Consider the following 27,823-nt stretch of genomic DNA (forward strand, 5'->3'; position numbering starts at 1 on the left):
GCAATGAAACATGTAAAATATCATGTAGGAAACGAGTTGCCAGTCCAGGTTCGATGCATGATGCTGGATGCTTGGGGCTGGTGCACTGGGACGGCCCAGAGGGATGGTATGGGGAGGGAGGAGGGAGGAGGGTTCGGGATGGGGAACACATGTATACCTGTGGCGGATTCATTTTGATATTTGGCAAAACTAATACAATTATGTAAATTAAAAAAATAAAATAAAATTAGAAAAAAAAAAAAAAAAAAAAAAAAAAGAAATATCATTTCCTTCCTACAAATGTAAATGCTCTCCCTCTGAAGTTTCTGCAGAAATGGGATTGGGGGAAGAGTGTGGGGACACTGTTCATTACACCTCCCTCTATGGGAAGGGAGGCTGTGGACACTGCACAGATGTTCTCATTGCTCTCGCACAGCGGCTGCACAGGTTTACAACCTTGACTGAAACCATCTCCACTTTCACTTTCTCTTCTGTAACAGTTTATAACGGAGACCAACAGAACTCCTATGTTAACTGTTGGGTATGCAGTTATCACAGGATACAGAATGTTTAGGATATGTTTTTTCTTCTCTTTTCTATCTTTCTCCTTAATATCCAGGCACACTAACTCAGACATTCTAGAAGAAATTATAGAGTCACCATGATCATCATCTTGAAAATAAACATCTAATAATCAGGAAAAGTATATATATTTGCAGAATAATAGACTTAAGCAATTCTATATAACCTATGAGTTACTGTCTTATATAGCAGAAAAGTATGCAAAGAAGAAGGGTTAAGGTTGATTAGACTTTGCATCTAGATCAGTGATGCTCAAGCAGGGTGATTCTGCCCCCCCAGGACATATGGCAACGTCTGGAGACATTGTTTGGTTGTCACAACCATAGCGCTGCTATTGGCATCTAGTGGGTATAAGTCAGGGATGCTGCTGAATACCCTCCAATGAACTGGAAAATCTTCCAAAGCATGAAGTCTTCTCACCCAAAACATTAGTAGTGATGAGTGTGAGAAACCCTGATCGAGCTCTATCTGTCACACAACTCTTGCAGCCTCACATGGAGCGGGTGCTTAGTGAACTGCTGCAGACACGGATGATTGTGACGATCTTCCTGATAAAGACACACACGGAGAGCAATTCCTTCCTTTGCCTACATTTTGCATGTAAGAGGGATTTATATCCCTTTGTAAACCAAAAGTTCACCCTTAACTATCCTTTAGTAAAAAAGATTATTAAAAGTGATATTGGAAGAAGAGCTCTGGAAAAACTACCTCGTGATTGACTCTCTCTTCTCCCCATATCAGCTCTTCTGATTAAGAGCTTTTATGATAAATAAAATTACTTCCTTTAACTATTACAAACTTTCAGTGAATGATGACAGGCTAAGAGAACAATGATAGTTTGTAACAGACTCTCTGAACTGCTCTATATTTTCTTACAATTGGATTAAATGCTTAATAAATATATGTTGAATTAGTGAATAAAAAACAATTGGGTGAAATAGTGAAGCTGCAGCTGAAGGTCAATAATGACTAATCATACACATTTATATTTTGACTTCCTTAGTATTAGCTGTTTACATATCTAGATTTCTCAGTAAGTATTAAACTCCTTGATACATAAACTATGATTTGAGAAGAACATCGAATATCCACCAGGTTGTTTTATTTCTAGACTATTTTGTAAATGTGAGGCATCAACCACTACATGAAAGGGATGTATGAAGACTGAGCATAATAGTATATATAAAGTTTTTCCATTGGGTAACAAATCTATAACAAGGTTACTACTATGTATCTTTTAGTATCAAGAACTGTTACTTAGTTACAAAAGACTAGAGCAATACAAGTCAACACTTGACAATATTATAATTTATATTTGTTTGTACAGAGACAGTCCAGAAAAAAACTCCCAGTTTTACTCTTAATGCTAATTCTTCAGTAATTACAATCATAATCAGTGTCAATGCCCGTAATATGTACCACACATATGAACACATACGGTATTTATATACAGGACACACAGACACGTGTTAAAAACATGTACTGGATTTGACTCCCTGATGTCTGAGCACCCATTATTCCTGAGCTCCTCTCTCTTGTTGCCCAGAGTTATAATTCTGAGTCTTACTACCATCCTCCCATGCCCTGTCCCCTAGGTCCCTGCCCCCAGTCTCCCAAATGCACGTTCCACATGACAGTTCAACGAGCAAGAGTCTGCTGTAGGATGACAAGCCACCAGTCCTGTGAGGACCGCAAGGCTCCCTTTTAAGAGCCTCGGATTCCTCACAGGTATTAAGACTTTTTACCTACGAGGGCTGTTATGAGGATAGAAAAGATAATGTATGTAAGTTTCAGTTCAGTTCAGTTGCTCAGTCGTGTCCGGTTCTTTGTGACCCCATGAACTGCAGCACTCTAGGCCTCCCTGTCCATCACCAACTCCCGGAGTTCACCCAAACTCATGTCCATTGAGTCGGTGATGTCATCCAACCATCTCACCCTCTGTCGTCCCCTTCTCCTCCTGCCCTCAATCTTTCCCAGCATCAGGGTCTTTTCAAATGAGTCAGCTCTTCGCATCAGGTGGCCAAAGTACTGGAGTTTCAGCCTCAGCATCAGTCCTTCCAAAGAACACCCAGGACTGATCTCCTTTAGGATGGACTGGTCGGATCTCCTTGCAGTCCAAGGAACTCTCAAGAGTCTTCTCCAACACCACAGTTCAAAAGCATCAATTCTTCTGCGCTCAGCTTTCTTTATAGTCCAACTCTCACATCCATACATGACCACTGGAAAAACTATAGCCTTGACTAGACAGACCTTTGTTGACAAAGTAATGTCTACTTTTTAATATGCTGTCTAGTTTGGTCATAACTTTCCTTCCAAGGAGGAAATGTATGTACAGCACTTGGCAAATCTTTGGTGCTTAATAAATGGTAATCCCTTTGTTTTATTGCTGTTGTTATTTCCTCATTCAGATTCTAAAGGACCAGAGACCATAAATTTGTGGCTAAACCCATATTTATCCTGACTAATAATCCTGAACAGGAAACACATCTTTCATTCCACACAAGAGCTCAGATAGGAGACTTAAAATGCAAACACAATGGATAGGACTAATACTACAATATTACTCAAGAGGTAAAGAATCAAGGGTTTTGTTTTGGACCAGAGGTAAGAAATTAGACAGGCCTGGGCCTAAAAGCGGGCTATGAGGAGACAGAGGAAACAAAATGTAAGGCTGGCAAAACCAAAGACCCATTTCTTTGATATCACAATTTTACTAAGGGTCTGTCTTGTACAAATGAAAATGTTTATAAAAGATGAAACTGCAATATTTGACTGGTTTACCTACAAAACTGTTAGCAGTCAGTCTATGAAACATGACATCCCATTACAAAAATAAAAAATTCAAGCTACCTCAATGGAAGATATTCTCAATTAAATACAAAGAAAGAAAAAGAACCTGAAGAAGTAGAAAAAGCTCAGCTAAGCCCACCACAGCATGTCATGAAGCAGTATGTTCCAAGGACCATCACGTGCAGACAAATAGTTGCTCAAGCAGAGGCCCTTTTGGATCACTGAGATACATTTTCTCATTCAATCTTTAGACAGCTACAAAGCACAGACCCTTAACAAGTCTGCATTTTGCACATCCAGGGACTGAGGTTTAGAAGTGTTGGATCTCAGTCAAAGGCACACAGATGGTAGCAGAGTCTGGATCAGAATTCATGATCTGAGGTATTCTACTATATAATCCACACACTCAGTCATCTGAGTCTTGTTTTTTTGCTAGATCCCTAGAAAGAGCTGAAATTGAGTGCTCTCAAGTCTTAGGAAGTATACAACTAAACAAATTTTTAAGATAATTTTTAAGAAATAATAAAAGTTTTGTTAATGTTGAGATAATTTGTACTAAATGGAAATATTAACAGTTTTAGAATCTGTCACTTCTATTGCTACAAGACACATTTCTACATAAATATTATAAATAATCATGTGAACACTTCAGCTTATAAGCAGAGACAAATGGTAGTTATTTAAAGCATTCCTCTCTTTTGCTCCAAGGACACCAAATCTTCTAGAATTCACATGGAAAGACATCACAAACTTACTTTGACCTGAGGGTAGGACTTCTTGTTCTTTTCACTAGACGCACCGGGGAGCCCTCCATGGGAGGGGCCTTCACACACGTAACGGAAACGAAATCCTCTCTGCAAAGGTGAACACAAGGTGAACAAGTTTGAGGAATACTTACTAAAAACTTATAGGGACAAAATTATACCCAAATTTTATATTCTTGTGTATTAGAGGAGACACAAACTGTGAAAGAGGACTGTATATGAGAACTACTTCTCCCCATAACCTTATCATGAATGTTGATGTTAACTGATATTTGGGCCCTGAGCTGTGGCTTAAAAGGCAGGTCCTTGGCCCTGCAGAAGCTCTCCTCCTGTGCTATGTGGAGAGTAAACTGCTGCAGATTTTAGGCCTAAGGACTCGACATGCTACAGCTTGCCTGTATCAGAGTTTCCTCATCTCACATTGCTTCTGCCAAGCTCTGAAATTGGCCATATGACTCAAAGTTAAGCTTCTCTGATTCTTATTTAAAGGCATTCCTTTACCTACTCTGATGACAGTTGGTTCAGGAGGGAATACAGAAATGTCTTGTTAAATATACCCCATCAGGGTTACAGAACACAGCCTATGCAAGTCCGCACAATCAATAACTCTCAACAGTTCAGAAGGTAAGAAGTTTCGATTTAAGATTGTTAATACTATCAAGTTCAAGCTGGATATATTAACTGACCTGAATGATTCCAAACCCAGAGAGTCCCTTTATATATTAACTCAAGAATTTTTATAGACACAGTAATATGAACTAAGAATTAGCAAGAAGCCTTTACTATGCAGGCTGATTAAACACATGAGTTCCATGTATTTTTTTTTATACAACTAAGAAGATTAGACCAGACCATATTCAAGGTCTATTCCAGTTTTAACATTTTATGACTTAAAAAGCTAACAGTTGTAATTGTGCATATTTGCATACCAAGAATAAAACAAGGACATTTATGAGAATGACTCTCATCATCATATGAAGGGAGATTTCAACATATACAGTCTCTTGACCAAATGGTCTTCCGTTTTTCAAATACACCCTTTAATGAAAAGAATATGTTAATACACTTTAAGGAACATTCTCACCTTCTGCTTACTTTATCGTGGGACTGACTTCATATAAACAGTGATAGATCCTTAGGCCTCAGAAGCTCCGCACACCACTACTTGTTAGTGGGGCTTTCTACCTTGCAAGCTGGATAGTGGAGCTCAGTGAATATACAGGTTTTGACGGCTTTGAGCTAATGGATCAATGTAAAGTTTCTGCCCTCCTTAGACTGTACTTCATTTCACTATGCCCCATAGGGTCTTGAAAAGCAGCCTGAGAGGTTCAGGGAGAGCACCTGGAATTGTTTCTAAATTCTGTGAGACTTTTCTAATTTCTAAAGAGGACCAGTCTAAAGCATCCTTTACAGGACCAGTGAGACCTGACCTAAATTCCCTAGGGGAGGAAGCTACCTTATGTCACACATGGGTCTGGGGTATATGATCAACATATTAAAGTGGGACCTAAAACAACTCTTGAAAAGGGCTCCTTAGGTGATCCCAAACATCAACACCTGGAAAGCCTTCTGAGGTAAGATGAGTGATTTGAAGGTGATTCTTCCTGTTTTGCTTCTCAAAAATTCAAACTAAAAAATAAGTTACAAATTCAGCCCTATACCTTTTATAGTCAAAGGCTGTTAGCGTATTTTCAATAATTAAATGAAATTTCTAAAAGTACGAAAAAGCAACAGTCAGCCTCCAGAACTGGCTAACCATAAAATAGGGATTTACTTGACTGCTAATCGGTTTAAACACAACTTCAGCTTTTAAACAATATTAGATAATTAGCACTTAATAATATGCAACAGAACTAGCTATCCTAAAGATTAGTAGTGGTCTATGCTATGACTCATCTCTGTCAAAGCTGGGGAAAATTGTGGCAGAGCCTCCAGAGAAAAAAAGAAAAGTTTTCTAGATTTTATTTTTAAAACAATAAAGTAATTCATTATCTTTAATCATAAAGTTACTTTAGGACAGTTGGAGAAATATATACTTATACTATTATATCTTATTGGGAGTGGTGTTTAGTAAAATATGAGTAAAGAGACCTGTCTTAATACCTTGCTCATCGTTTGAAAAACAACATATATCATTCATAGTTGGATAAAAGTATCTAAACTTCTATACAAAGGAATTTATAACCTGAAGATAGAAATAAAATATCTTTTTTTTGAAAGGAAACTAGGATGTCTTCAAATGCATAGTCTGGATGCATTTCAGATTCTAAATTTTTGAGATTAAAGGTTTACCAATCCACAGCCATTCATCTCAGTAACTCCACTTGCTTAAAATGAGTCATCAACCTCAAAGGCAAGGCTCCATCCATCCGGTCAGAAAGTCTGACTTCAATACAACCTTCTTACTTTCACTGGAGTCAGACATCACAATATTACAGTTTGGTAAGCAAGCACATTGATTTACTCAGATAAGCTTTAACACATCCACCAACAGTGAATTAAATTTTGAAACTACATAACTCACCCTTCAGATAAATCATAAACGTCAATTTTTCCTTATGACTATTGACCCATAATAAGAAACTTCATTTTAAAAACCTTATGGTAGTGCTATGCTTATGAAAATGAATATTTGAAAAACACATTTTGCCTAGTATGCAGACAAATAAATTTTAGTTGATTTCTTGGTTTCACCGTTTATCCGGAAATTTCCCAGGAGGCCAGGTAACACTGCACAGAATGTTAGAGGATAAACTTCCACTGGGAGGGTCGTTTGAGAAAACTGGTGGCCTCCTGTGAGAACTCACTGATAGGGAATTGGGAATGGAGATAAAGCAAAGTCATGTCGGCAGGCTGTGGAATCAGGGTGTGTCACCTGCGAGCCATGAAAACAATGTCCCGAAATCGCATATGGTATTCCAGTCCCCACACCAAAAACTTTTATCAAAGTTCAACCTCATAAGTGTAGTCTATTTGGTCATAGATAAAGATACTCATATCCTTTATATTCTGACCAAAACCCAAATACATATGTAATACCATGATTACAGTAACCACATGCATACTTTAAGATTTTGACCTAGTTAGTATTTGTTAAGTGTTACACAATACAAAAGTGTTACTTGCCTGAGCTACTAAAAACATTTAGGAAAAGTACTGGGTGATACAGCTGCAAGAAAGCAGACACACGCATCCTCAGTCTCACACATGTGTGATAATATGCATATCCAGCCAGAGATCTACTAACTTTGTCCTCATTCTGCAGAGGACTATACCATTACTTCATCACTTAATGACTATGGGAAGATATTAAAGATTCTCTTCCTTCCTCTTTCATAGCACTGGTCCCATCCAATTTCCAATAAATATTTATTTACCCATAGGGACATGGTAAGGAAGCCATTTCAATTCCCAGGTATCCTCTATAAATAATAGTAGTAAGAGGAAAGGGAAAGTGAAATCCCTGCGACCACGCAGACTGTAGCCTACCAGGCTCCTCTGTCCATGGAATTCTCCAGGCAAGAATACTGGAGTGGATTGCCATGCCCTCCTCTAGGGGATCTTTCTGACCCAGGGATCAAACCCCAGTCTCCCACATTACAGGCACATTCTTTACTGTCTGAGCCGCCAGGGAAGAGCCTGGTAAAATAAAATGCTCCTCTCCTGACTCCAAAGAGGCTAGATCTGAAGCTAATACCCAAGAGAACTTGACTGTCTATTCTAGAACTTTATCTACAGCCCACTGGTCCTTTTAGTATCTTAGGTTACATGTTCCAAATAGCAAAGGCGTAGCTCCTCAGGATGGAGAAAGGCTCAGAAGTTCTGATATGCAGGGACATGGTGGAAGCGCCTGACTCAGTGTATGTGAACTGTGTGTATGTGTATTTTCTTACACATGAAAATGAGTGGAGATAACCTACATCTCTTCAAGGAATGGCTGGTAAGTCAAAGTGTTGGAGATCATGGGATACCATGGATTGATACTTAAGTTTTATAGAACTATGTACTGAGGTTCAGGACTGTCTGAACAATGACTAAGAGAAAAGGAAAGTGGATGATAAAGTTGTTACACAATTTGGCAGGTTGTCGATCTTCTAGATAAGCTACTTCCTTTGTAAAATTCATTTACTATTTTATTCAGTGCTTGAGGTATTATTAGACTTATGGATCTAGCAATTAAAGAGAAAGTCCCACCCCTTTAATCTTCTTACCTGTTTAGGTTGCTCTAATATTTGAAGGTATGGGCCATCTGCTAAAAACAAAACAACAAACAGAAACCAAAAGAAACTGTGAGGCTTCTCAAATTTGGTAAAAAAAAATATATTTATATGTATGTATATATATACAAAGCAAGTAAAAAAACTGAAATTATGTTTTTAAACAGAGGCTTCAAATAAATGTTTTAGCTAAAATTCCACAAGGCATATCTTCTTCTTTTGAATATTAAATTTATCCTTATTTAATAACAGTTTTACACCATTAGAGAGAACCATACCATCTAGATGTCTGTTCAGTGGTGATGGCACCTTGCACAACCCAACAAAAGGCATGACGTCTGGCAAGAATTAAGACGTCAACAACCTTCACAATCATGTCTACTAACAAAGCATTTTTAATAATGACACAAATACGAATTAAAAGCAGCAACCACTTCCTGGTCACTGTGAAGTTTTCTTTTGCCATCACATCATCAGACTCTGACTTCCACTCTTCACAAGAGAACGTGCCTAATATGAAATTACAAGAGACTGAGCCAGCAACCTACATGTGTGAAACACACAGATAATGATCTCAGGCTCTCTGCTTTTCATTACACCAAGTTTTGGGTTCCCTTGTCAATACCTGAACCCACAAGTGCTGCCCTCATTCCCTAACTGGCTAGCTTGTTCCTCCTCTCTCCCATATTTAATTTGGTCCATCAGACATGGTAGATTCTTCTTATTAACTCATAGCTTTTGATGTCCGTGTACAATTTTTGAATATTGTACTTTCATATAAACTCTGTTCCAAAATAAGCGTTTTATAAAATTCTGAAAGTAAGTTAGATGAATGTATACCAACTAATAAGAACAAAGATTACTAGAAGCTTAATGATAGCCTGACTATACCTAAGTTTAGAAACTCAAAGGAAAATCAAAACCTCTGACAGTATAAACACAAATTTATTCAATAGGATAAAGTCCCTAAGCTTCCCAGCTGGTTTGTATGTCATGTCAAAAGTATAATAACCCATAGCTCCGTGATACACAAAGGCTCATGGTGTTTCTCACTTGTTTGAATGTAAATTTAAATGGTACTTAAAAAATTCTAGGAGGATGCTTCTGTGTCCATTTCAATCTTCACTGTCTCTAGGCCAGAAGTTCAAGACTTATTATTTTAGATAAATAAATTTATGAAGAAAAGCTAAACTTTCAGGTTGAAATTAAAAATAAACCATAACTTGAGAGAGGATTTTTATTTTTAGCACTATGATGAATCAGGATAAGACAGAGAACTGTAGGAAACTAAGGTATAATTATTTCCTGTTATTATTCAAGAAGTTTACAAGGGAGTCAGTTGAAAAATAACTGAATTTGAACTGAAACATACACAAGAAAAGAAAAAAGGTTAGGGACTGACCAATGCTATATAATTTAGGTAAATTATCTTCTCTTTTCTGTCTGAAATTAGTTCCTGGATATATTCAACTATTTTTTTTTAAAAAAGAAACTGTTAGAATTTTAAAATTCCAAAAAATGACTAGAATTTAATTTCTAAGGAGATAAAACTGATTAGAAACATAAATATTTTCACACTGCTAAATAAGGTCTATACAACATTTCAACAAATCTACTCATACACATTCTCTCTAGAAAACTAAATGAACATATGAAGAAGAGAAGTCTTTAAGAAAGCAACATTTGACAGCAAGGTCCTACTATGTAGCACAGGGAACTACACTCAATATCCTGTGATAAACCAAAATGGAAAAGAATGTGAAAAATGTGGACATATGTGTAACTGAGTCACTTTGCTGTACAGCAGAAATTAACACAACATTGTAAATCAACTATACTTCAGCAAAAAAAAAAAATGAAGCAACATTTGGATATCATGGAAAATACAGAGGAATTGGAGCACACTTATATCAGACTTCAAGTCTCTCACTTCTTAGTAACTCTTCGAAAAATATTTGAAATTTTGTTATTATTTTTGCTGTATGGTTTAATTTCTTCTAAATACATGAAATACTAAGGCTTGGTAATTCTATTTACCAAGGGACCATTTTTCTCTTTCAGGGAATACACTCAAACATTAAATCAACTAGAAAACGAGATTTGCTATGCATATATTTGTTTTAATGCCAATTTTCTTTGGCTGCATTTCCATGCCACGAATTAACATCCTACTGTGTAGAGTAATTTAAATTACAGCATGATGTTATAGACCTAGCAGTTGTGCCATATCCTGTAGAGTTTTCAACAAGTAGCATGATTTTAGATTTCAAGAAATACAGAAGATAAAACAGTCCATATGAAAATTACATTGGTTTATATAACCTCTCTATTCCTTTAAAATGTGAATAAAACATCCATAAATCTTGGTTTATAAAAAACTGAACCATGGCATTGCAATGCAGAGGGAACGTGTATGTGACAATAAAAAACGATGAGGTAATAACTGGAAAATACAATTTTGAGGTATAATTGTAAAAGTTTTTCTAATGTTGCCTGCATGCCAAGTTGCTTCAGTCGTGTCTGATTCTTTGAAATTCTATGGACTGTAGCCCGCCAGGCTCCTCTATTCATGGGATTAACCAGGCAAGAATACTGCAGTGGGTTGCCATGCCTTCGTCCAGGGGATCTCCCTGACCCAGGGCTCGAACCTGCACTGGCAGGCAAGTTCTTTACCACGAGTGCCACCTGGGAAGCCTTTTTCTAATGTTATGGCTAAATAATTCCTACAACATGAAACTTTGACTTCAGAATATTTACCAAGCTGGTTCTTTCAATAACCTTATTCTATCTCCATAAATTTGATGAAATAAAATATTAGGAAATCCTTTGCATCAGGATAGTGTTTGGCATCTATAAGCCATCAAATGGAAAAGTATATGTTTCCTGAGGGCAGTAACTTTTATGTTTTCAATAAAGCATCAAAACCAAGAAAAAGACTTTGATCCCCAGTCACAGAAAACACAGAAGCTACCAAGACATTTAGTTGTTCACAGGAAGCTGATCTAGAGCTTATTTTGGACAACACTTGAGGACATCTCAGCTATGATCTGTGGGGTAAAGAAAGGCCTCAGCAACACTCTTAGTGAAGCTAATGAAGCTGAATTTAGCAGATTTATTTTTTCCCCTTGCATGAACTTCTAGAAATAATAGATATAAAAATGCAAATAAACACCTGATATAAAAAATGAAAAGTAAGTACAAAGTAACAACAGCAATTTTAAATGACAATGATACAAATTGCACAAAGTCTCCCATTGAGGATAAGCAAGTCCATGGTAAATAGAATAGCTGATGTACTTCAGTAATTACAAAACTCTCTTTTATATACAACTTCCAAAATTTACTCACACAGCTTTTGAACATCTGTTAAGTCCCTCTGGCGATGTGAGGAATACATAAAAAGAGCTATCACAGCAAGCTTACATAAAAGCAATAAGGGAGGTGGGAGGGGGGTTCAGGATTGGGAACATGTGTACACCCGTGGCGGATTCATGTTGATGTATGGCAAAACCAATACAATATTGTAAAGTAATTAGCCTCTAATTAAAATAAATAAATTTAATAATAAACAAAACAGAGACTGATTTTTAAAAAATCATTCATATAAGATTAAATAACTTATTGATGGGGATAATTAAGTCATGTTAGGAGGATGGATGATTATCACGAGTTTATCCAACTGGTCAGAACATAGGGCTAGAAGTTTTTTAAAAAGATAATTTTTCTACCAAGATGACTTTTATGACTTTTGTACACTATGTTCCCGGTGTGTGGTATACTAGTTGGCACACAACAGGAACTCAAGTAAGTGTTTTGGGAATAGATCTGAGAGTTGAGACTGCCTCATGTGCCTGGGGCAAAGGAAACAGGAGTTACAAAGACCCCAGAGATAACAAGATAGGGTGAAAGGAAAAAAATCCCACACAGTAAAGAAGTTCCTTTTGAGCTGTGCTAGCAAATATCAGCAACAATTATCAGTCATACAATGGGTTGCTGCTGCTGCTTCTGCTGCTAAGTCGCTTAGTCGTGTCCGACTCCATGCGACCCCATAGACAGCAGCCCACCAGGCTTCCCCATCCCTGGGATTCTCCAGGCAAGAACACTGGAGTGGGTTGCCATTTCCTTCTCCAATGCATGCAAGTGAAAAGTCAAAGTGAAGTTGCTCAGTCGTGTCCGATTCTTAGCGACCCCATGGACCACAGCCTACAAGGCTCCTCCGTCCATGGGATTTTCCAGCCAAGAGTATTGCAGTGGGGTGCCATTGCCTCCTCCAATACAATGGGTAACTGGGATCAAACATGTTTATGCAAATGTAGTCCAAAAAAGTATACTGAAAACTGACTTTTAAAACACAAATCACCATTTCCTTTCTAGGTAACTCACTGACTTCATAAAAGAGTGTATAAAAAAATCAAATTTTTAAAAAAGCAAAAGCAAAATGATAGGCAAGAGATGAAGAATTTTCTTACCTGTTGGTAGTGGCATCTCCGGTTGAAATAATTCTGGACTAAACATTGTATGATTCAGAGGATCCAGATGAAACATCTACAAAAAGGAAAATTTTAATATTTCAATCATTACTTTTCCAACACTGTATTAAAAACTTGAAAAACCTAAAACTTAATTATAGGAACAAAAACTAAAAACAAAAACCTGAAAACATTTTAAAGCAGAATTTTAAAAATATGCTCAGGAAATCTAACTAAGTTCTCGTATATATAGAACTTTACATGGGGTTGGGCTATGGTTGTGTGAAAACCAAAGGGACTTCAGAAGAACAATCCACGTGTACAGTCCACGGAGATAAGGACTTAGTGTAGTTTGCTTACTGGCATATCTGCAGGGTCCAGTGTATATAATCAGAGTAGGTACTTAAATATTTGTTGAATAAATGATTTAAAGCTTACACTCTCTTAGAAATATAAACATGAGAATCTAATCCTAGAAATCTGTATTTCTTTTATAATGGTAAATAAACTCCTCTAGCATCCAATTGCAAATCCCGAAAGATTCAGACAGTGAGAGCCCTGGAACAATTTATAGAAAAACTCAAACTATAACTTAGTCCAAAAAGCAGATTAACTGAGCACTGAGCTCCCTCATCTTTTTTTTTTTTTTTTTTAATCTTTATTTACCTAGCATAATGAAAATACCTGGAATTTAGTGGGTTTGATATGCTGAATAACAGCTCCCCCAAAGACACCCACATCCCAACCCCTAGAACCTGGAATGCTGTCTCCTATAGCAAAAAGGAATTTACAAATGAACACAGAGATGGGGAGATTAGTCTGAATTATCCAGGCCAGGCCTGATAGAGGGATGCAGGAGATCAAAGTGAATAGTAGGAGACATACCAATGGAAATAGGAGGCTAAAGTGATGGAAGGGGTTGGGTCACAGGCCAAAAAAGGCAAGCAGCCTCTAGATGTTCAAAAACATAAGGAAAACTTTCAGAAAGAATACAGCTCTGCCAAACCTTGATTATGGACTTCCGACCTCCAGACTGTAAGATAATTAATTTGTGTTTTTTAAGTTGCTAAATTTGTGGCAATTGGTTATAGGAGCACCAGAAAACCAATACAGTGGGTAAACAACATATTGTGATTGAATTATAATCTATCTTGAAACGTTACTAAAAATGATGTATCCCAAGAGTAACATTTCCTTCCTACTTAGTTCATTCAGGATTTAAAATTTGTATTTCTGAGTTTCGTATTTATTTCAGTCTAAATAAGTCATCTATGAAATGTCTGTGGACAGCACAAAAATCAAACACACTTCAGTTTTTATAATACACTAGTTAGTAAATGTGCTGGATCAGGCATTAAAAATAAACATCGATATTTTACTCCTTTTCTTTACTAGTATATTATTGGACATTCATGTATACCTAAGAATCTATCAATAGTATGTCTAGTTAAAATCAAGACTAAGAAACACAGTGTTTAAACAAAGAACGCTTCAGATCCAGTTGTGAGGTATGCAAATTTTCAATTGAGGAACAATAAATGTGTCTCACATCAACGCTCAGGAGTAAAGTTCATCCACACTATTCACTCTTTGCTGAAAGGGAAATAAAGGAATGAAAAAAACGTGTTGTTATAAAAATGGGCCTCATCTTATAGAGAGAATTTACCAGTCTCAGGGCAGAAAAGATGATCTAGCAGAACAAAAAACTTTCCTGTGGTCCTGCAGACTGGTTAAAGGGCAAAAACTCTGATCGCAGGAGAGACTCAGCCCCACTTCAGACAAGAAGAGCAAAGCAGGGGCATGTGCTGCAGCTTACGTGTGCATTAGGTCAGGGGTGGAGTAAACCCCAGAACACATTAAAATACTGAGGATCTCACTGAAGACATGCGAACTTCAAGAAATATAAATTATTAATCTTGAGACAAGGGGGAAAAAACTCAAACTTCAAGGACCTCTCTCTTTAAAAATGGAAATATCAGAATATGTCCCCACTGCTGGTGCTGACAAAAATGCCCACAAAGAAAAACTTTCGAAACTACGATTTTCAGCAGGTTTTACTCTTGTATGGCATAAAGGACCATCTCTTGCTGATAGGATTTCCTGTGCAGAGACAGGAAAGCATGGTTTAAAACCAAGCCAACCAACCCTAATGCTGGTGAGTGTCTGCCTTTGTTAGAGACAGTATATTAAAAGTGAAAGGTAAAGCACAGGTTTTTGATAATATGAGTAGCCAAATGTTTGTCATGCTGTAATCAGAGAAAATGCTGCTAGATTTATCTGTATCATTTGTACAATAAAATTCAAAAGCAGCATCTTAATATGAAAAGCAATGCATACTCATTCTTTCTAAATCAATGAGAACATTATGAAGAGTAATGAATGTGACATAAGTATTTTATTTAAAGAAGTAATACTAGATCCCTCAAAAAACATTTCACTTTTGGCTTTCTGATTCTTTGCATGCATAATTTTGGGAAATACATTTTTTTTATGTGGCTAAAGTGTGAAATGATTATGAAATTTGGACCAGATGTCCTGGTACCCACTGCTCCCTCTCTTTGCATAGCCTAGCAAACTACACATTTCAAATATCAGCTGACACAGACTGCCTTTGGAACGTCTGCATAACCACACCCTTCTTCCCTCTTGACATCTGTGTCCCATTGCACACAGACTACTACTACAGTGTTCAACACCACAGGGAAACTACTCATGTCTCTGTCCCTCCTACTAGAAAAATGGCAGCTTCCTGAAATGTGTCACATTTTTGTATCCTTCCTTAGCCAATGTTCTGGTACATAGTGATGTCTCAATAAATAGATCATGAGTGAATAAATATCACTATTTTAAATACTCTTAATATTGCCATTGCAATTACCTAGAGTCTGAAAATTGCTTCCAAATGGTTCATTACATATATATATACACATACACACTATACATAAATTTCTTTCTCTGTGTGTGTACACACACACATATATGTATAGAGCAAAATATTAACAACCAACAAAGATTTGCTGGACTATTCAACATTTCTATAGGCTTGAAATTAACATTTTTCAAGTATGACATTAGGAGGAAAAAAAAAGGACACTAGTATCCCTTTATAATCGCTAATATAATTATAATGAACAGTTCCATGTCCCCAAAGCACATTCATTGCCCATTTAAGTCTTTCAAACACCTCTGTATGTGAGCATGAGGTGGGGTGGGGGTGGGGGTGCTAAGTGATTCCTCAAGTTTTAATAGCAGTCAGCACTTAGTTAAGATCTTTGAATTCTAACTCCTTTTCACTATACCAATCTGCCTCCTCATTAGATGAGTTTTTAAATAAATACTTTGGCCTCCCCCCAAAATGATATGTTCAAGTCCTAACTCCTAAAATACCTGTGAATGTGACCTTACTTAAAAAACAGGGTCTTTGCAGATGTGATCAAGTTGAGATGAGGTCATCCTGAAGAATGGGCCTTGAATCCACTGCCTGGTACTTTTATAAGAGAAAAGAGCAGGGAGGGGAGATTTGGCTATGGAGATACAGAGGAGACAAAGAGAAGAAGGAATGTGCTGGAGAGGAGCAGCTACAAGCCAAGGAATGCCAAGGACTTCCAATAACCACCAGAAGCTAGAAGAGGAGCACAGGTCCTCCTTCAGAACTCCCAGAAGTAACCAGTCCTGTTGTCATCTTGCTTTTGAATTGCTTGCCTCCGGAACTGAGAGGGAATACATATCTGTTGTTTTAAGTCACCCAGCTTGTGGTAATTTGTTACAGCAGCCCCAACAAACTAACATAGTAGCTATCATTTGACCAGCAGCATGTATAACTTTTATACTACAAGAGTGTGGCAGCAGGGATACTGTTGTTTTACATGGCATGTCCTCTAAGACCTTACGTAAATGCTCTAAGACCTTATGTAAATGGACAAGAAAAACAATTTAAAAGAAATTTTTACCTCTTTTAAGAGTTTTCCTGATAGTTACTGTTGTTTATACTGTTGTTGTAAAAATTATTAGCACGATTATTATACTACTTACTTGTTCATGCCCTCCCAAATACGGGTCGTCTTCTGCCATTCTGGAGCTGTGCATCAAAAGAATACAAAACCGAACTGTTACAACTGGAATAAACCTTAAAAATTACACTATGAAAGAGTAAACTGCATTATTTCAGTAAGACCAAATATAACCTCTCCCTTTTTTTTTAAAGACCTTAGGAGGAAATACTGTGTAGTTCCTCTTGGGAATCTAAGTCTAAAAGTAGAAAGATTGCATAATCAAGGAATTACCACTTACGCATAATGCACAACCCCTATGTCAACGTCATAACAGTGTCCTGGAGTTTGGTACAGCTAGCCTTCATCCTCGGTACAGAAATCATGCCATTAGATTTCTTAGAGGCCATTTCTTTTTGTTACCATCCAGACTTCAAAGATGCACTGAGCTCTTTGTGCAGGTTATTTTCCAACCCTTCATGAATTCTGTCATGGTCCTGGAACTATATCTCCCCACTTTCTACATGCCACTTGAGTTGAGAAACTCAGAGGGAGTCGTTTGGCTGTGGGGGGGCCGGTCAGTGCTTTGTGCAGCATGAGGGGAGGACAGCCGCAGTGTGCAGTGCTCCGTCCTCTAGAGCTGTCTGCTGTGTCAGGCCACTTCCTCTCACTGTCAGAGCAGCACAGAAACATTGATACTAAATGTGCAATCAAAAGGCATGAACATAAGAGCCTTTATTATCAAGGCTAGAGTCTCAGATTTACTCAACCCAGCCAGATGTCAATACATCAAAGGCCCTAGCAGTCTTCTATTACCCAAAGGCCCTCACAAAAATGAAGAGCCACCTGACCAGATAAAAAGTGTTTAAAATCACACATCATTTTGGATTTCCGTAAGAAGTACTCATCATTATTTTAAATATGTATAGGTTAACTTTAGTTAACTGTAGTTAAATTTACTTAGATCAAATTTTAGACATATTCCCTGAAAATATTAGAAGATTTAAAAACACACAGTTGAAAGTATGTATTAATTTGAGGCTAATTTTTCTCTTTTTCTTCATGAAGTCTATAAAGATTCAAGGGCACTTGAGATGGGGGCTGCCCTAAAGCTGTCTGCAGCCCACCAGAATCTGTCCTCTCCTTTCCCACAGTAATAGACTTGTAGCTGGAAACAACTCGGTCAGAGTACACCCCATATGCCTGTGGAGTTAGGGACGGTCATCTGAAGAAACGCTTGCCGGTGGCATGTCAGAACTATTTACTGCGTGTCATTTCTGGGTCTGGGCTTAAAGCTCTTGACATCCTTCCTCCGTGTTTTTGTTTCTTCTCTTTCCCACTGGATAGAAGCTAGATATGGAGACGATCTGGCTTCTACCACCTACATAATGATGAATGGCAGCTGAATGATGGTGATGTGAGAAAAGAAATCAGCTCCCCTGTTGCTTAACCCAGTGTACTGTCGGGTCTCTTTGTTAAAATGGTTTAGCCCTCACTCTAATGAATATATCATTCAACGATCCAAAATCCCCCAAAGAGGACTCCAATTTCCAATGAGATCCTCTCCTACTACAGCACTCTGTGACTGGGCAGGGGTCGGGGAGACATTGGAGGGTTCCTTGTGGGATGCAGAACACGCCCAACTTCAACAAAGGGGAAAGAGCAGCTCTGAGTTCTACACAGCAAGAACTCCTACAGATTTGCAGAAAAAATATTCGTTGAAAACAAGAAACTAACAAATTACAAACAGCTGTAGTTGATTAAGGCCAGCTAAAAGGAGGAAAATTGACCTGATACAGTGAAGAATTAAGTCATTTGAAATTCAAGAGTTTTGCCACTGCTGGGTGTGTGACTTTGGATATGTAACTACAGTGTCCTGTGTTTGCTTATCTGCAATATGAGAGATTTTGATGGGGGATGGACCTTCGAAAGAAATAGAATTCTGCTCAGAATATGTTAGCTAACAAATGCTTATTCAAAGAACAAATCACCTACATCAGAACTCTTCTCGTAAGTGCAGATTTTTAATATGGACTTCCATATATATCCAAATTACAGATTCGTTAGCATGATTTTCAGTTACATAAAGAATACTAGGGACTTTCCTGGTGGTCCAGCAGTTAAGATTTCATGCTCCAGTGTAGGGGCCCAAGTTCAATCCCTCATCAGGGAACTAAATCCCACATACCACAACTAAAAGATCCCTCATGTCACAACTAAAGATGCTGCAGCCAAGACCCAGAGCAACCAAGTGTGTGAAAGTCGCTCAGTCGTGTCCGAGTCTTTGCAACCCCATGGACCACACAGTCCATGGAATTCTCCAGGCCAGAATACTGGAGTGGGTATACATTCCCTTCTCCAGGGGATCTTCCCAACCCAGGGATCACACCCAGGTCTCTCTCATTGCAGGCAGATTCTTTACCAGCTGAGCCACAAGGGAAGCCCAGCACAACCAAGAGTTTCAATAAATAAATGTTAAAAAGAAATAAATAAATATTAAAAAGAAGAGAATGATAGCAAATAGTCTTACACTGAAACACAGGGCTAACACTGGTTACAACATTCCATGTGAAAAATTCTTATTCTCAGAACACCACAGAAGCCTTAGCTTCCAAGAAAAATATTAAGACCTTTTTTTTTTTTTTTTGCCTTTAATGTGGTCTCATCACCTGAATCCTCTAATCTTAGCCCACAGTCTTCAAAAGCAAAAGGACGCTGCTGGTTTGTTAAACTGACAAAACCTGTTCAGAATCTCAATTACACTGATTTTATATATATATTTAAACCTGTGGATGGTTTCCTGACCTTTGATTTAATGTAAGGTGGGCCTGACCCTAATTCTAAAAATGCAACTAAATCTACTTGATTAGAAATGATGCAGGGTTATTATCATGATCACCACCGTAGTGAAAATCTCAAAGATCTCTAAATCAAATCACTGGAAAAAACACCCCATTATATAGAGTCCTCCCTCCAATATCCTCCCTGTGATTTATGTACGGACCTGTACCAAAAGATCATAGTTTTAAAAGCCCAAAAGCAGCCCAAGAGATATGGATGATGGTTAAAATCTGAACTTGGCCTTTGTAAGACAGTTCCCTGTAAAGAGCTGAGGTAACAGTACCCTGGGAGTGATGTCAATGTTAATTCAAGATTTAAAAATAAAATGTCAAATGAAACCAAGAATTATTTGGAAAGGATGAATCACTGAGTAATATCTGCATTAATTGTAAGAGCAGGTTTTATTTCAAAATTCTGAAATACCTACTAAGCCTTTGGAACTGAAGGATTAGGAAAGACCAGGGAAAGTCCCCACTTCCTTCCTGCTCCCCCAGCCCTTTCTCTCACTTTCCCTTTGCACACAGTTCTGTGCTTTTGAGGATGGACTCTGAAACAGAAAGGGAGACACTGAACTGACTGTGAGAAGATGGGGCTAAACTCTGCATCTCTCTCCCTCAACAGCGAGCTTTCAGGAACATTTTCACACCATGGAAAGGGAAATAGAAAATGTAGCTAGTTAGCAATAAATAAAATATCTCCCCCAGTGAACTGCTTGTATTTCTCACATGAGAGGCTAATGTTATAACTGGCTAAGTTCTGAATATGTGGTGAGTTCTGTATGAAAGGCCTAATGGATTATTTTCTGCACATCTCTGACAATTCCACCACGGATATCAGAGGCTAGCACAAGGAGTTCTTAGTGAGGGCTACAAAACCAGGGTTACAGGGTTGGATCATTAAGGGTAGAGTTAGTGGCACTCCCTTCCTTGTAACCAGGGGGATTTTCCAGCATCAGATATATTCACACTCCTTGACCAGAGCCCACTGTAAGAAAATACATTCTATTTGATTAATTAAAAATTAATGACAATTTTTCACATCCATTAAAATGACTTCACAATCTGCAGTTTGAAAAACAGAATCTTAGATGCCATTCAGAAGATGTGGATGGGAATCAGAGATAGAAAGTGACTCCACTTTCAAATTTATTTTCAGTCATAATAGACACCATTGAGATGTAATTTTAATACCTCATCTTGGATGAAATTACAAGAAAAGGAGTGACTTTTCATCATCTCTCTGTTGAATGATTAATAAAAAGAAAGAATACACTGGAGCTTCTTTTCATGGAGGGATTTTTTGGAGGAAACATGCTGCAAGATATATATACTACATATGTGAAATATTATATATGTACTACATATAATGTGAAATATTCAAATAAGAGTGTCTATTCATGCCACAAACCTGTATGCAGGTCAAGAAGCAACAATTAGAACCTTACATGGGTACAGCCACTATGGAGAACAGTGTGGAGATTCCTTAAAAAACTGGAAATAGAACTGCCTTATGATCCAGCATCCCACTGCTGGGCATACACACTGAGGAAACCAGAAGGGAAAGAGACATGTGTACCCCAATGTTCATTGCAGCACTGTTTATAATAGCCAGGACATGGAAGCAACCTAGATGCCCATCAGCAGATGAATGGATAAGAAAGCTGTGGTACATATACACAATGGAGTATTACTCAGCCATTAAAAAGAATACATTTGAGTCAGTTCTGATGAGGTGGATGAAACTGGAGCCTATTATACAGAGTGAAGTAAGCCAGAAGGAAAAACACCAATAGAGTATACTAACACATATATATGGAATTTAGAAAGATGGTAACAATAACCCTGTGTACAAGACAGCAAAAGAGACAGTGATGTATAGAACAATCTTATGGACTCTGTGGGAGAGGGAGAGGGTGGGAAGATTTGAGAGAATGGCATTGAAACATGTAAAATATCATGTATGAAACGAGATGCCAGTCCAGGTTCGATGCACGATACTGGATGCTTGGGGCTAGTGCACTGGGACGACCCAGAGGGATGGTATGGGGAGGGAGGAGGGTTTAGGATGGGGAACACATGTATACCTGTGGTGGATTCATTTTGATATTTGGCAAAACTAATACAATTATGTAAAGTTTAAAAATTAAATAAAATTAAAAAAAAAAAAAAAGAACCTTACATGGAACAGCTGTCTGGTTCAAAATTGGGAAAGGAGTATGAAAAGGCTGTATACTGTCACCCTGTTTATTTAACTTATATGCAGCGTACACTATGCTAAATACCAGGCTGGATGAAGCACAAGCTGTAATTAAGATTGCAAGAAGAAATACCAACAACCTCAGATATGCAGATAATACCACTCTAATGGCAGAAAGTGAGCAACTAAAGAGCCTCTTAATAAGGGTGAAACAGGACAATGAAAAAGCTGGCTTCAAACTCAACATTATAAAAACTAAGATCATGGCATCCGGTCCCATCACTTCATCGCAAATAGAAGGGGAAAAAGTAGAAGCAGTGACAGATTTTCTTTTCTTGGGCTCAAAAATCACTGTGGAATGTGACTGCAGCCATGGAGTTAGAAGACGCTTGCTTCTTGGAAGAAAAGCTATGACAAACCTAGACAGTGGATGAAAAAACAAAGATATCACTTTGTCAACAAAGGTCCATATGGTCAAAGCTATGGTTTTTCCAGTAGTCATGTACAGATGCTGAGTGCTGGACCATAAAAAAGGCTGAGCGCCGAAGAATTAATTGATGCTTTTGAATTGTGGTGCTGGAGAAGACTCTTGAGAGTTCTTTGGACTGCAAGGAGATCAAACTAGTCCATCCTAAAGGAAATCAGGGCTTCCCTGAATATTCATTGGAAGGACCGATGCTGAAGCTCCAATTATTTGGCCAGCTGATACAAAGAGCCAACTCTAAAAAAGACCCTGATGCAGGGAAAAACTGAAGGCAAAGGAGAAGAGGGCAGCAGAGAATGAGGTGCTTAGACAGCATCACCCACTGGGGGCTGCAGTCCAGAGTCCGACACGACTTAGCAACTGAACAACAACATTCACTCTCCAATTCCACTTCCAGAAATGTGTACTAAAGAATTATATGGGCAAGTGTGAAAAAAAAATTACAAGACTATGAAGTGAAGTGAAAGTGAAAGTCACTCAGCCATGTCTGACTGTTTGTGATCCCATGGACTGTACAGCCCATGGAATTCTCCAGGCCAGAATACTGGAGGGGGTTGCCATTCCCCTCTCCAGGGGATCTTCCCAACTCAGGGATTGAACCCAGGTCTCCCACATTGCAGGCAGGTTTTTTACCATCTGAACTGCAGCAAAAAACTCTAAACAATTTAAATGTCCTTTGATAGGAGATCACTAATTATAATTATGCTACATTCATCCAGTTACACGTTACATAATTGCTAAAATGATAATTCAGACCCATACGTAGCAATATAGAGACTTTTACTCCTTAAGTATAAATTTCTGTTTTAATTTTCTAACTTAATTATGTAATTGGAAATACATATTTTAATAGCAAAAAAAGGAAAATAAAACCCTGTCCTGAATTTAAAGTTTAACTCTGACATCTTTAACAATTAATGATTACACTGAATAAAACATAAAACATGAATGAATCAAAAACTTCTAAGTACTACTGGACTCTTCTTCATAATAAATAGAAAAAAATTAACTTTAAAGGAGCTTTTTATTTATATCTTCTGACCATATATTGATAGCGAAGATGAAAGTTAGTGGTGAGTTTACTTTTCTCAGAATAGCTGATTTTTTGAGTTTTTGAAAAATAATGAATATTTGTGTCCTACCACATTTAGATTTGTATAAACTCATTTTCTGTTTTTCCACTCCTCCATTTCATTTTCAGCTCCCTACTGTTTGAATTAGGTGCAATGGGACGAATTAACATGTAGAATAGCTACCTAGTAAGTACAACTTCCTGCTGCTGCTGCTGCTAAGTCGCTTCAGTCGTGTCCAACTCTGTGCGACCCCATGGACTGCAGCCCACCAGGCTCCCCCGTCCCTGGGATTCTCCAGGCAAGAACACTGGAGTGGGTTGCCATTTCCTTCTCCAATGCATGAAAGTGAAAAGTGAAAGAGAGGTTGCTCAGTCGTGTCTGACTTAGCGACCCCATGGACTGCAGCCTACCAGGCTCCCACGTCCATGGGGTTTTCCAGGCAAGAGTACTGGAGTGGGGTGCCATTGCCTTCTCCAGCAACTTCCTAGTAAGTACTGCTGCTGCTGCTGCTGCTGCTAAGTTGCTTCAGTCGTGTCCGACTCTGTGCAACCCCAGAGACGGCAGCCCACCAGGCTCCCCCATCCCTGGGATTCTCCAGGCAAGAACACTGGAGTGGGTTGCCATTTCCTTCTCCAATGCTTGAAAGTGAAAAGTGAAAAGTGAAAGTGAAGTCACTCAGTCGTGTCCGACTCTAGCGACCCCATGGACTGCAGCCTACCAGGCTCCTCTGTCCACAGGATTTTCCAGGCAAAAGTACTGGAGTGGGGTGCCATTGCCTTCTCCACCTAGTAAGTACAAATGAAATTAAAAGACGCTTGCTCCTTGGGAGAAAAGCTATGACAAAATTAGACAGCATATTAAAAAGCAGAGACACTACTTTGCCAACAAAGGTCCACCTAGTCAAAGCTATGGTTTTTCCAGTGGTCATGTATGGATGTGAGGGTTGGACCATAAAGAAAGCTGAGTGCTGAAGAACTGATGCTTCTGAACTGTGGTGTTGGAGAATCTGGACTGCAAGGAGATCCAACCAGTCAATCCTAAAGGAAATCAGTCCTGAATATTCATTGGAAGGACTGATGCTGAAGCTGAGGCTCCAATACTTTGGCTACCTGATGTGAAGAACTGACTCATTTGGAAAGACCCTAATGCTGGGAAAGATTGAAGGCAGGAGAAGAAGGGGATGACAGAGGATAAAATGGTTGGATGGCATCACCGACTCAATGGGCATGAGTTTGAGTAAGCTCTGGGAGTTGGTGATGGACAGGGAAGCCTGGCGTGCTGCAGTCCATGGGGTTGCAGAGTCAGACATGACTGAGTGACTGAACTGAACTGACATTTTCAGAAAATATAAACTCATTTTCTATGTTTTTCCACTCCTCCATTTCATTTTCAGCTCCCTACTATTTGAGGCAGACACAATGTGACCAATTAATATGCAGAATAGCTACCTAGTAAGTACAAATGCATTATGCTTGGAGCTGGTATAAGATAAGGTCCTTGTTCACAACAGAATGCCAATCTGACACAACATTCAACTATTACTGCATGTAAAGCTCACTAGTGCAGTTAGTGACACACAGAAATGCTAGCCATTTTATGTAGCACAGTAAACAATATGTTTATAAAAAATGATGGGAGTAACAGGCAGTAAAAGTTTTAGGCACTCTGAGAAGAAACAAGTGTTTTCATTTTTTTCCCATCCTACATTTACGGATATACTGCCACATCCCTCCCGATCCGTATCACTGCTGAAAAAAATGTTTGCATTTTGCCTGCAGGGACATTTGGCAATAGCTGTAGACATTTTCATCTGTCACAACTGGCAGGTGGTCCTACTGGTATCTAGTGAGTAGATATTAGAAATGCTGCTGAACATCTTCTAATGCACAGGACAGCCCCTCACAATAAAGAAATATCCAACCCCAAACGTCAACAGTGCCAAGGATGAGAAACCCAGGTGCATGGCATCATGTCACGACAGTGCACTGCTTCACATGAAGAAAGAACTAAACTTTACTGAGTACCTGCCATGAGTAAGGTAAGAGCTAGCGCTTCACATATATCACGTAACTCTCAAAATAATTCTGAGAAATACTATCCCAGATGAGAATACTGAGGTTTGTAGAGAGGACGGCATCCCCTTAGATGGACAGAGTAATGTCAGCTAATCTGACTCCACTATGATTCAATCACTTTCTAAGCCACAGAAGTGATTTTCCTCCTGGGCTCACAACTTTAATACAGCATCTTAGCTCCAGATCTCCTGAATGTTCAGGTTGGAGGCAGTCTACCCTTAGTATAGCCTGAAAACTGGAACAGGATTGTGACAATACACAGTACTTAAGAGAGTTCTTCCGAGACAATTAAAAGTAAAGGTAAAAATACCAGACGTTAATGCAAATGGTATTTGTCTTTTGCTTTGTTTTGCTTTAAACATCTCCTTTGATCAAGTTCAAAGGCTAGAAGGAGAATAAAGAGATTCTCTCTGAAACATGCCCATAGAAAACACCATTCTCACTAATGGTATGATGAAAGTATAAAATTAAGGTATATTGAAATGCTCCTTCAATGCTTCCTCCCTACATTAATTTAGTCATTCATTAAAAAAACATTTAGGCCTACTATGTGTCAGTTGCCAAAAACACCAAAGTGCCTAAGAACGATGCGGTGCTTGTACTCACAGAGCTGACAGTTGTAGCAGATTGAAAGCAACGACCAAAAATTCTTTGCAACTCCACTTGACGAAAGGAAAAATCTATTTCTCCATCCTTTGAATCTTGGTAGGCCTCTTACTTACTCTGACACAGTAGACAGAAGTGTGAGCTGTAAATGCAGACTTCAAGGCCTGGCAATGACCATTCTGCTCTCTTTAAACACAGCTGCCCTGTGAGTAAGCCTGGGCCCTCCCACTGGGGGACAAGAGACCACACAGGGAGCAGTGAGGGGACATACAGGCTGAGGACCCCTAGACCATACAGCACCAGCGAAGCAGCCAGAAGTTTTCAGAGATCCGAAGATGACCTGGACAGCCTCACTAATTGAAACAAATAAGAAATGCTTGTATCTTAGCTTTGCGGTAATTTTTTGTTTTTATGCAGCAAAGGCTAACTAATGCAACAGTTTAGTAAGTCGGAAGGCAGGCAAAAGCAATGCAACATAAGTGTCACAGGAAATGGAGGGCATGTGGGGCATAGGTTAGGTAGATTATCTTGGTAATTTGGTAGTTACACTTTGTTAGGGTCTTAGACCACCCCCTTTGTACTCATTTTACTTGTTGGCCTATTCAGTTTCCAAGTGAACAAAAGGAACAAGGACAATAGGCAAAACCAGCAGAGTATAAACAGAAATAAAATTAGTACTGTTGAAACCTTCAAAATATAAATATTAATAAACTGCTGCTAGCTTTAAGCAGATACAATTATGTGCCAAGTCACGTCAGTTGTGTCTGACTCTTTGCGACCCCATGGCGTGTAGCCCACCAGGCTCCTCTGTTCATGGGATTCTCCAGGCAAGAATACTGGAGTAGGTTGCCATGCCCTCCTCCAGGGGATCTTCCCGAAATAGGGACTGAACCCATTATAAAACAAATTAATAATGTTTTTAATCCTTTTAACTCTCTACTTCTTGTTATTTAGTTGCTAAGTCATGTCTGACTCTATTGCAAACCCATGGACTGTAGCCCACCAGGCTCCTCTGTGCATGGGATTTTCAGGCAAGAATGAATACTGGAGTGGGTTCCCATTTCCTTCTCCAGGGGATTTTTCCGACCCAGGGATCAAATCCACGTCCTCTGCATTGGCAAGTGGATTTGTTATTGCTCAGCCGCTGCTGCTGCTGCTAAGTCGCTTCAGTCGTGTCCAACTCTGTGCGACCCCAGAGACGGCAGCCCACCAGGCTCTCCCGTCCCTGGGATTCTCCAGGCAAGAACACTGGAGTGGGTTGCCATTTCCTTCTCCAATGCATGAAAGTGAAAAGTGAAAGTAAAGTCGCTCAGTCGTGTTCGATTCTTAGTGACCCCATAGACTGCAGCCTACCAGGCTCCTCTGTCCATGGGATTTTCCAGGCAAGAGTACTGGAGTGGGGTGCCATTGCCTTCTCCAAACTCTCTACTACCTAACACCAAATTTGTCATTCCTAGGGTAATGAGCCTCATTGCTTGACTTTCCAGTTTTTGCCAATATATCATTCTCTCATGCACTCAGGGCCAAAAATCAGTCAACTTTTTCTCCTTTTCCCTTTGCCTATCTCACACATATCCAGTCAATAATCAATTTCTGTTGATTTTTTTTCTATATTATTTCCTGTATCTGCCCCTCCTTTCCACATTCCTTTCACTGTTACACTCCAGTTAAACTTTCACCACCTCACCTCTGAGTGACAATGATAGCCTCCATTATTCTCCTTTATTGTGGTGTTTTTTTCTTCCTTAAGCATCTTTC

General features: G+C 38.7%; 1 protein-coding gene across 2 annotated transcripts in view; it reads right to left on the minus strand.

Moving 5' to 3' along the window:
* Positions 1-27,823, minus strand: part of NFKB1 (nuclear factor kappa B subunit 1) — a 124,587-nt gene that overhangs the window by 81,294 nt on the left and 15,470 nt on the right. The window contains exons 2-5 of one of the 2 annotated variants that reach the window (XM_070372091.1): positions 16,834-16,879; positions 12,802-12,877; positions 8,327-8,364; positions 4,107-4,205 (exon numbers count right to left, since the gene is read on the minus strand). In XM_070372091.1, coding sequence (XP_070228192.1) covers positions 4,107-4,205; positions 8,327-8,364; positions 12,802-12,877; positions 16,834-16,872 — 252 coding nt within the window. In that variant the 5' untranslated portion in view covers positions 16,873-16,879. Of the gene's footprint in view, positions 1-4,106; positions 4,206-8,326; positions 8,368-12,801; positions 12,878-16,833; positions 16,880-27,823 lie in introns of both variants that reach the window. The other variant, XM_070372090.1, reaches the window with a different exon arrangement.

The sequence above is a fragment of the Bos mutus genome, chromosome 6 (assembly GCF_027580195.1).
Source record: "Bos mutus isolate GX-2022 chromosome 6, NWIPB_WYAK_1.1, whole genome shotgun sequence".
Taxonomy (NCBI): domain Eukaryota; kingdom Metazoa; phylum Chordata; class Mammalia; order Artiodactyla; family Bovidae; genus Bos; species Bos mutus.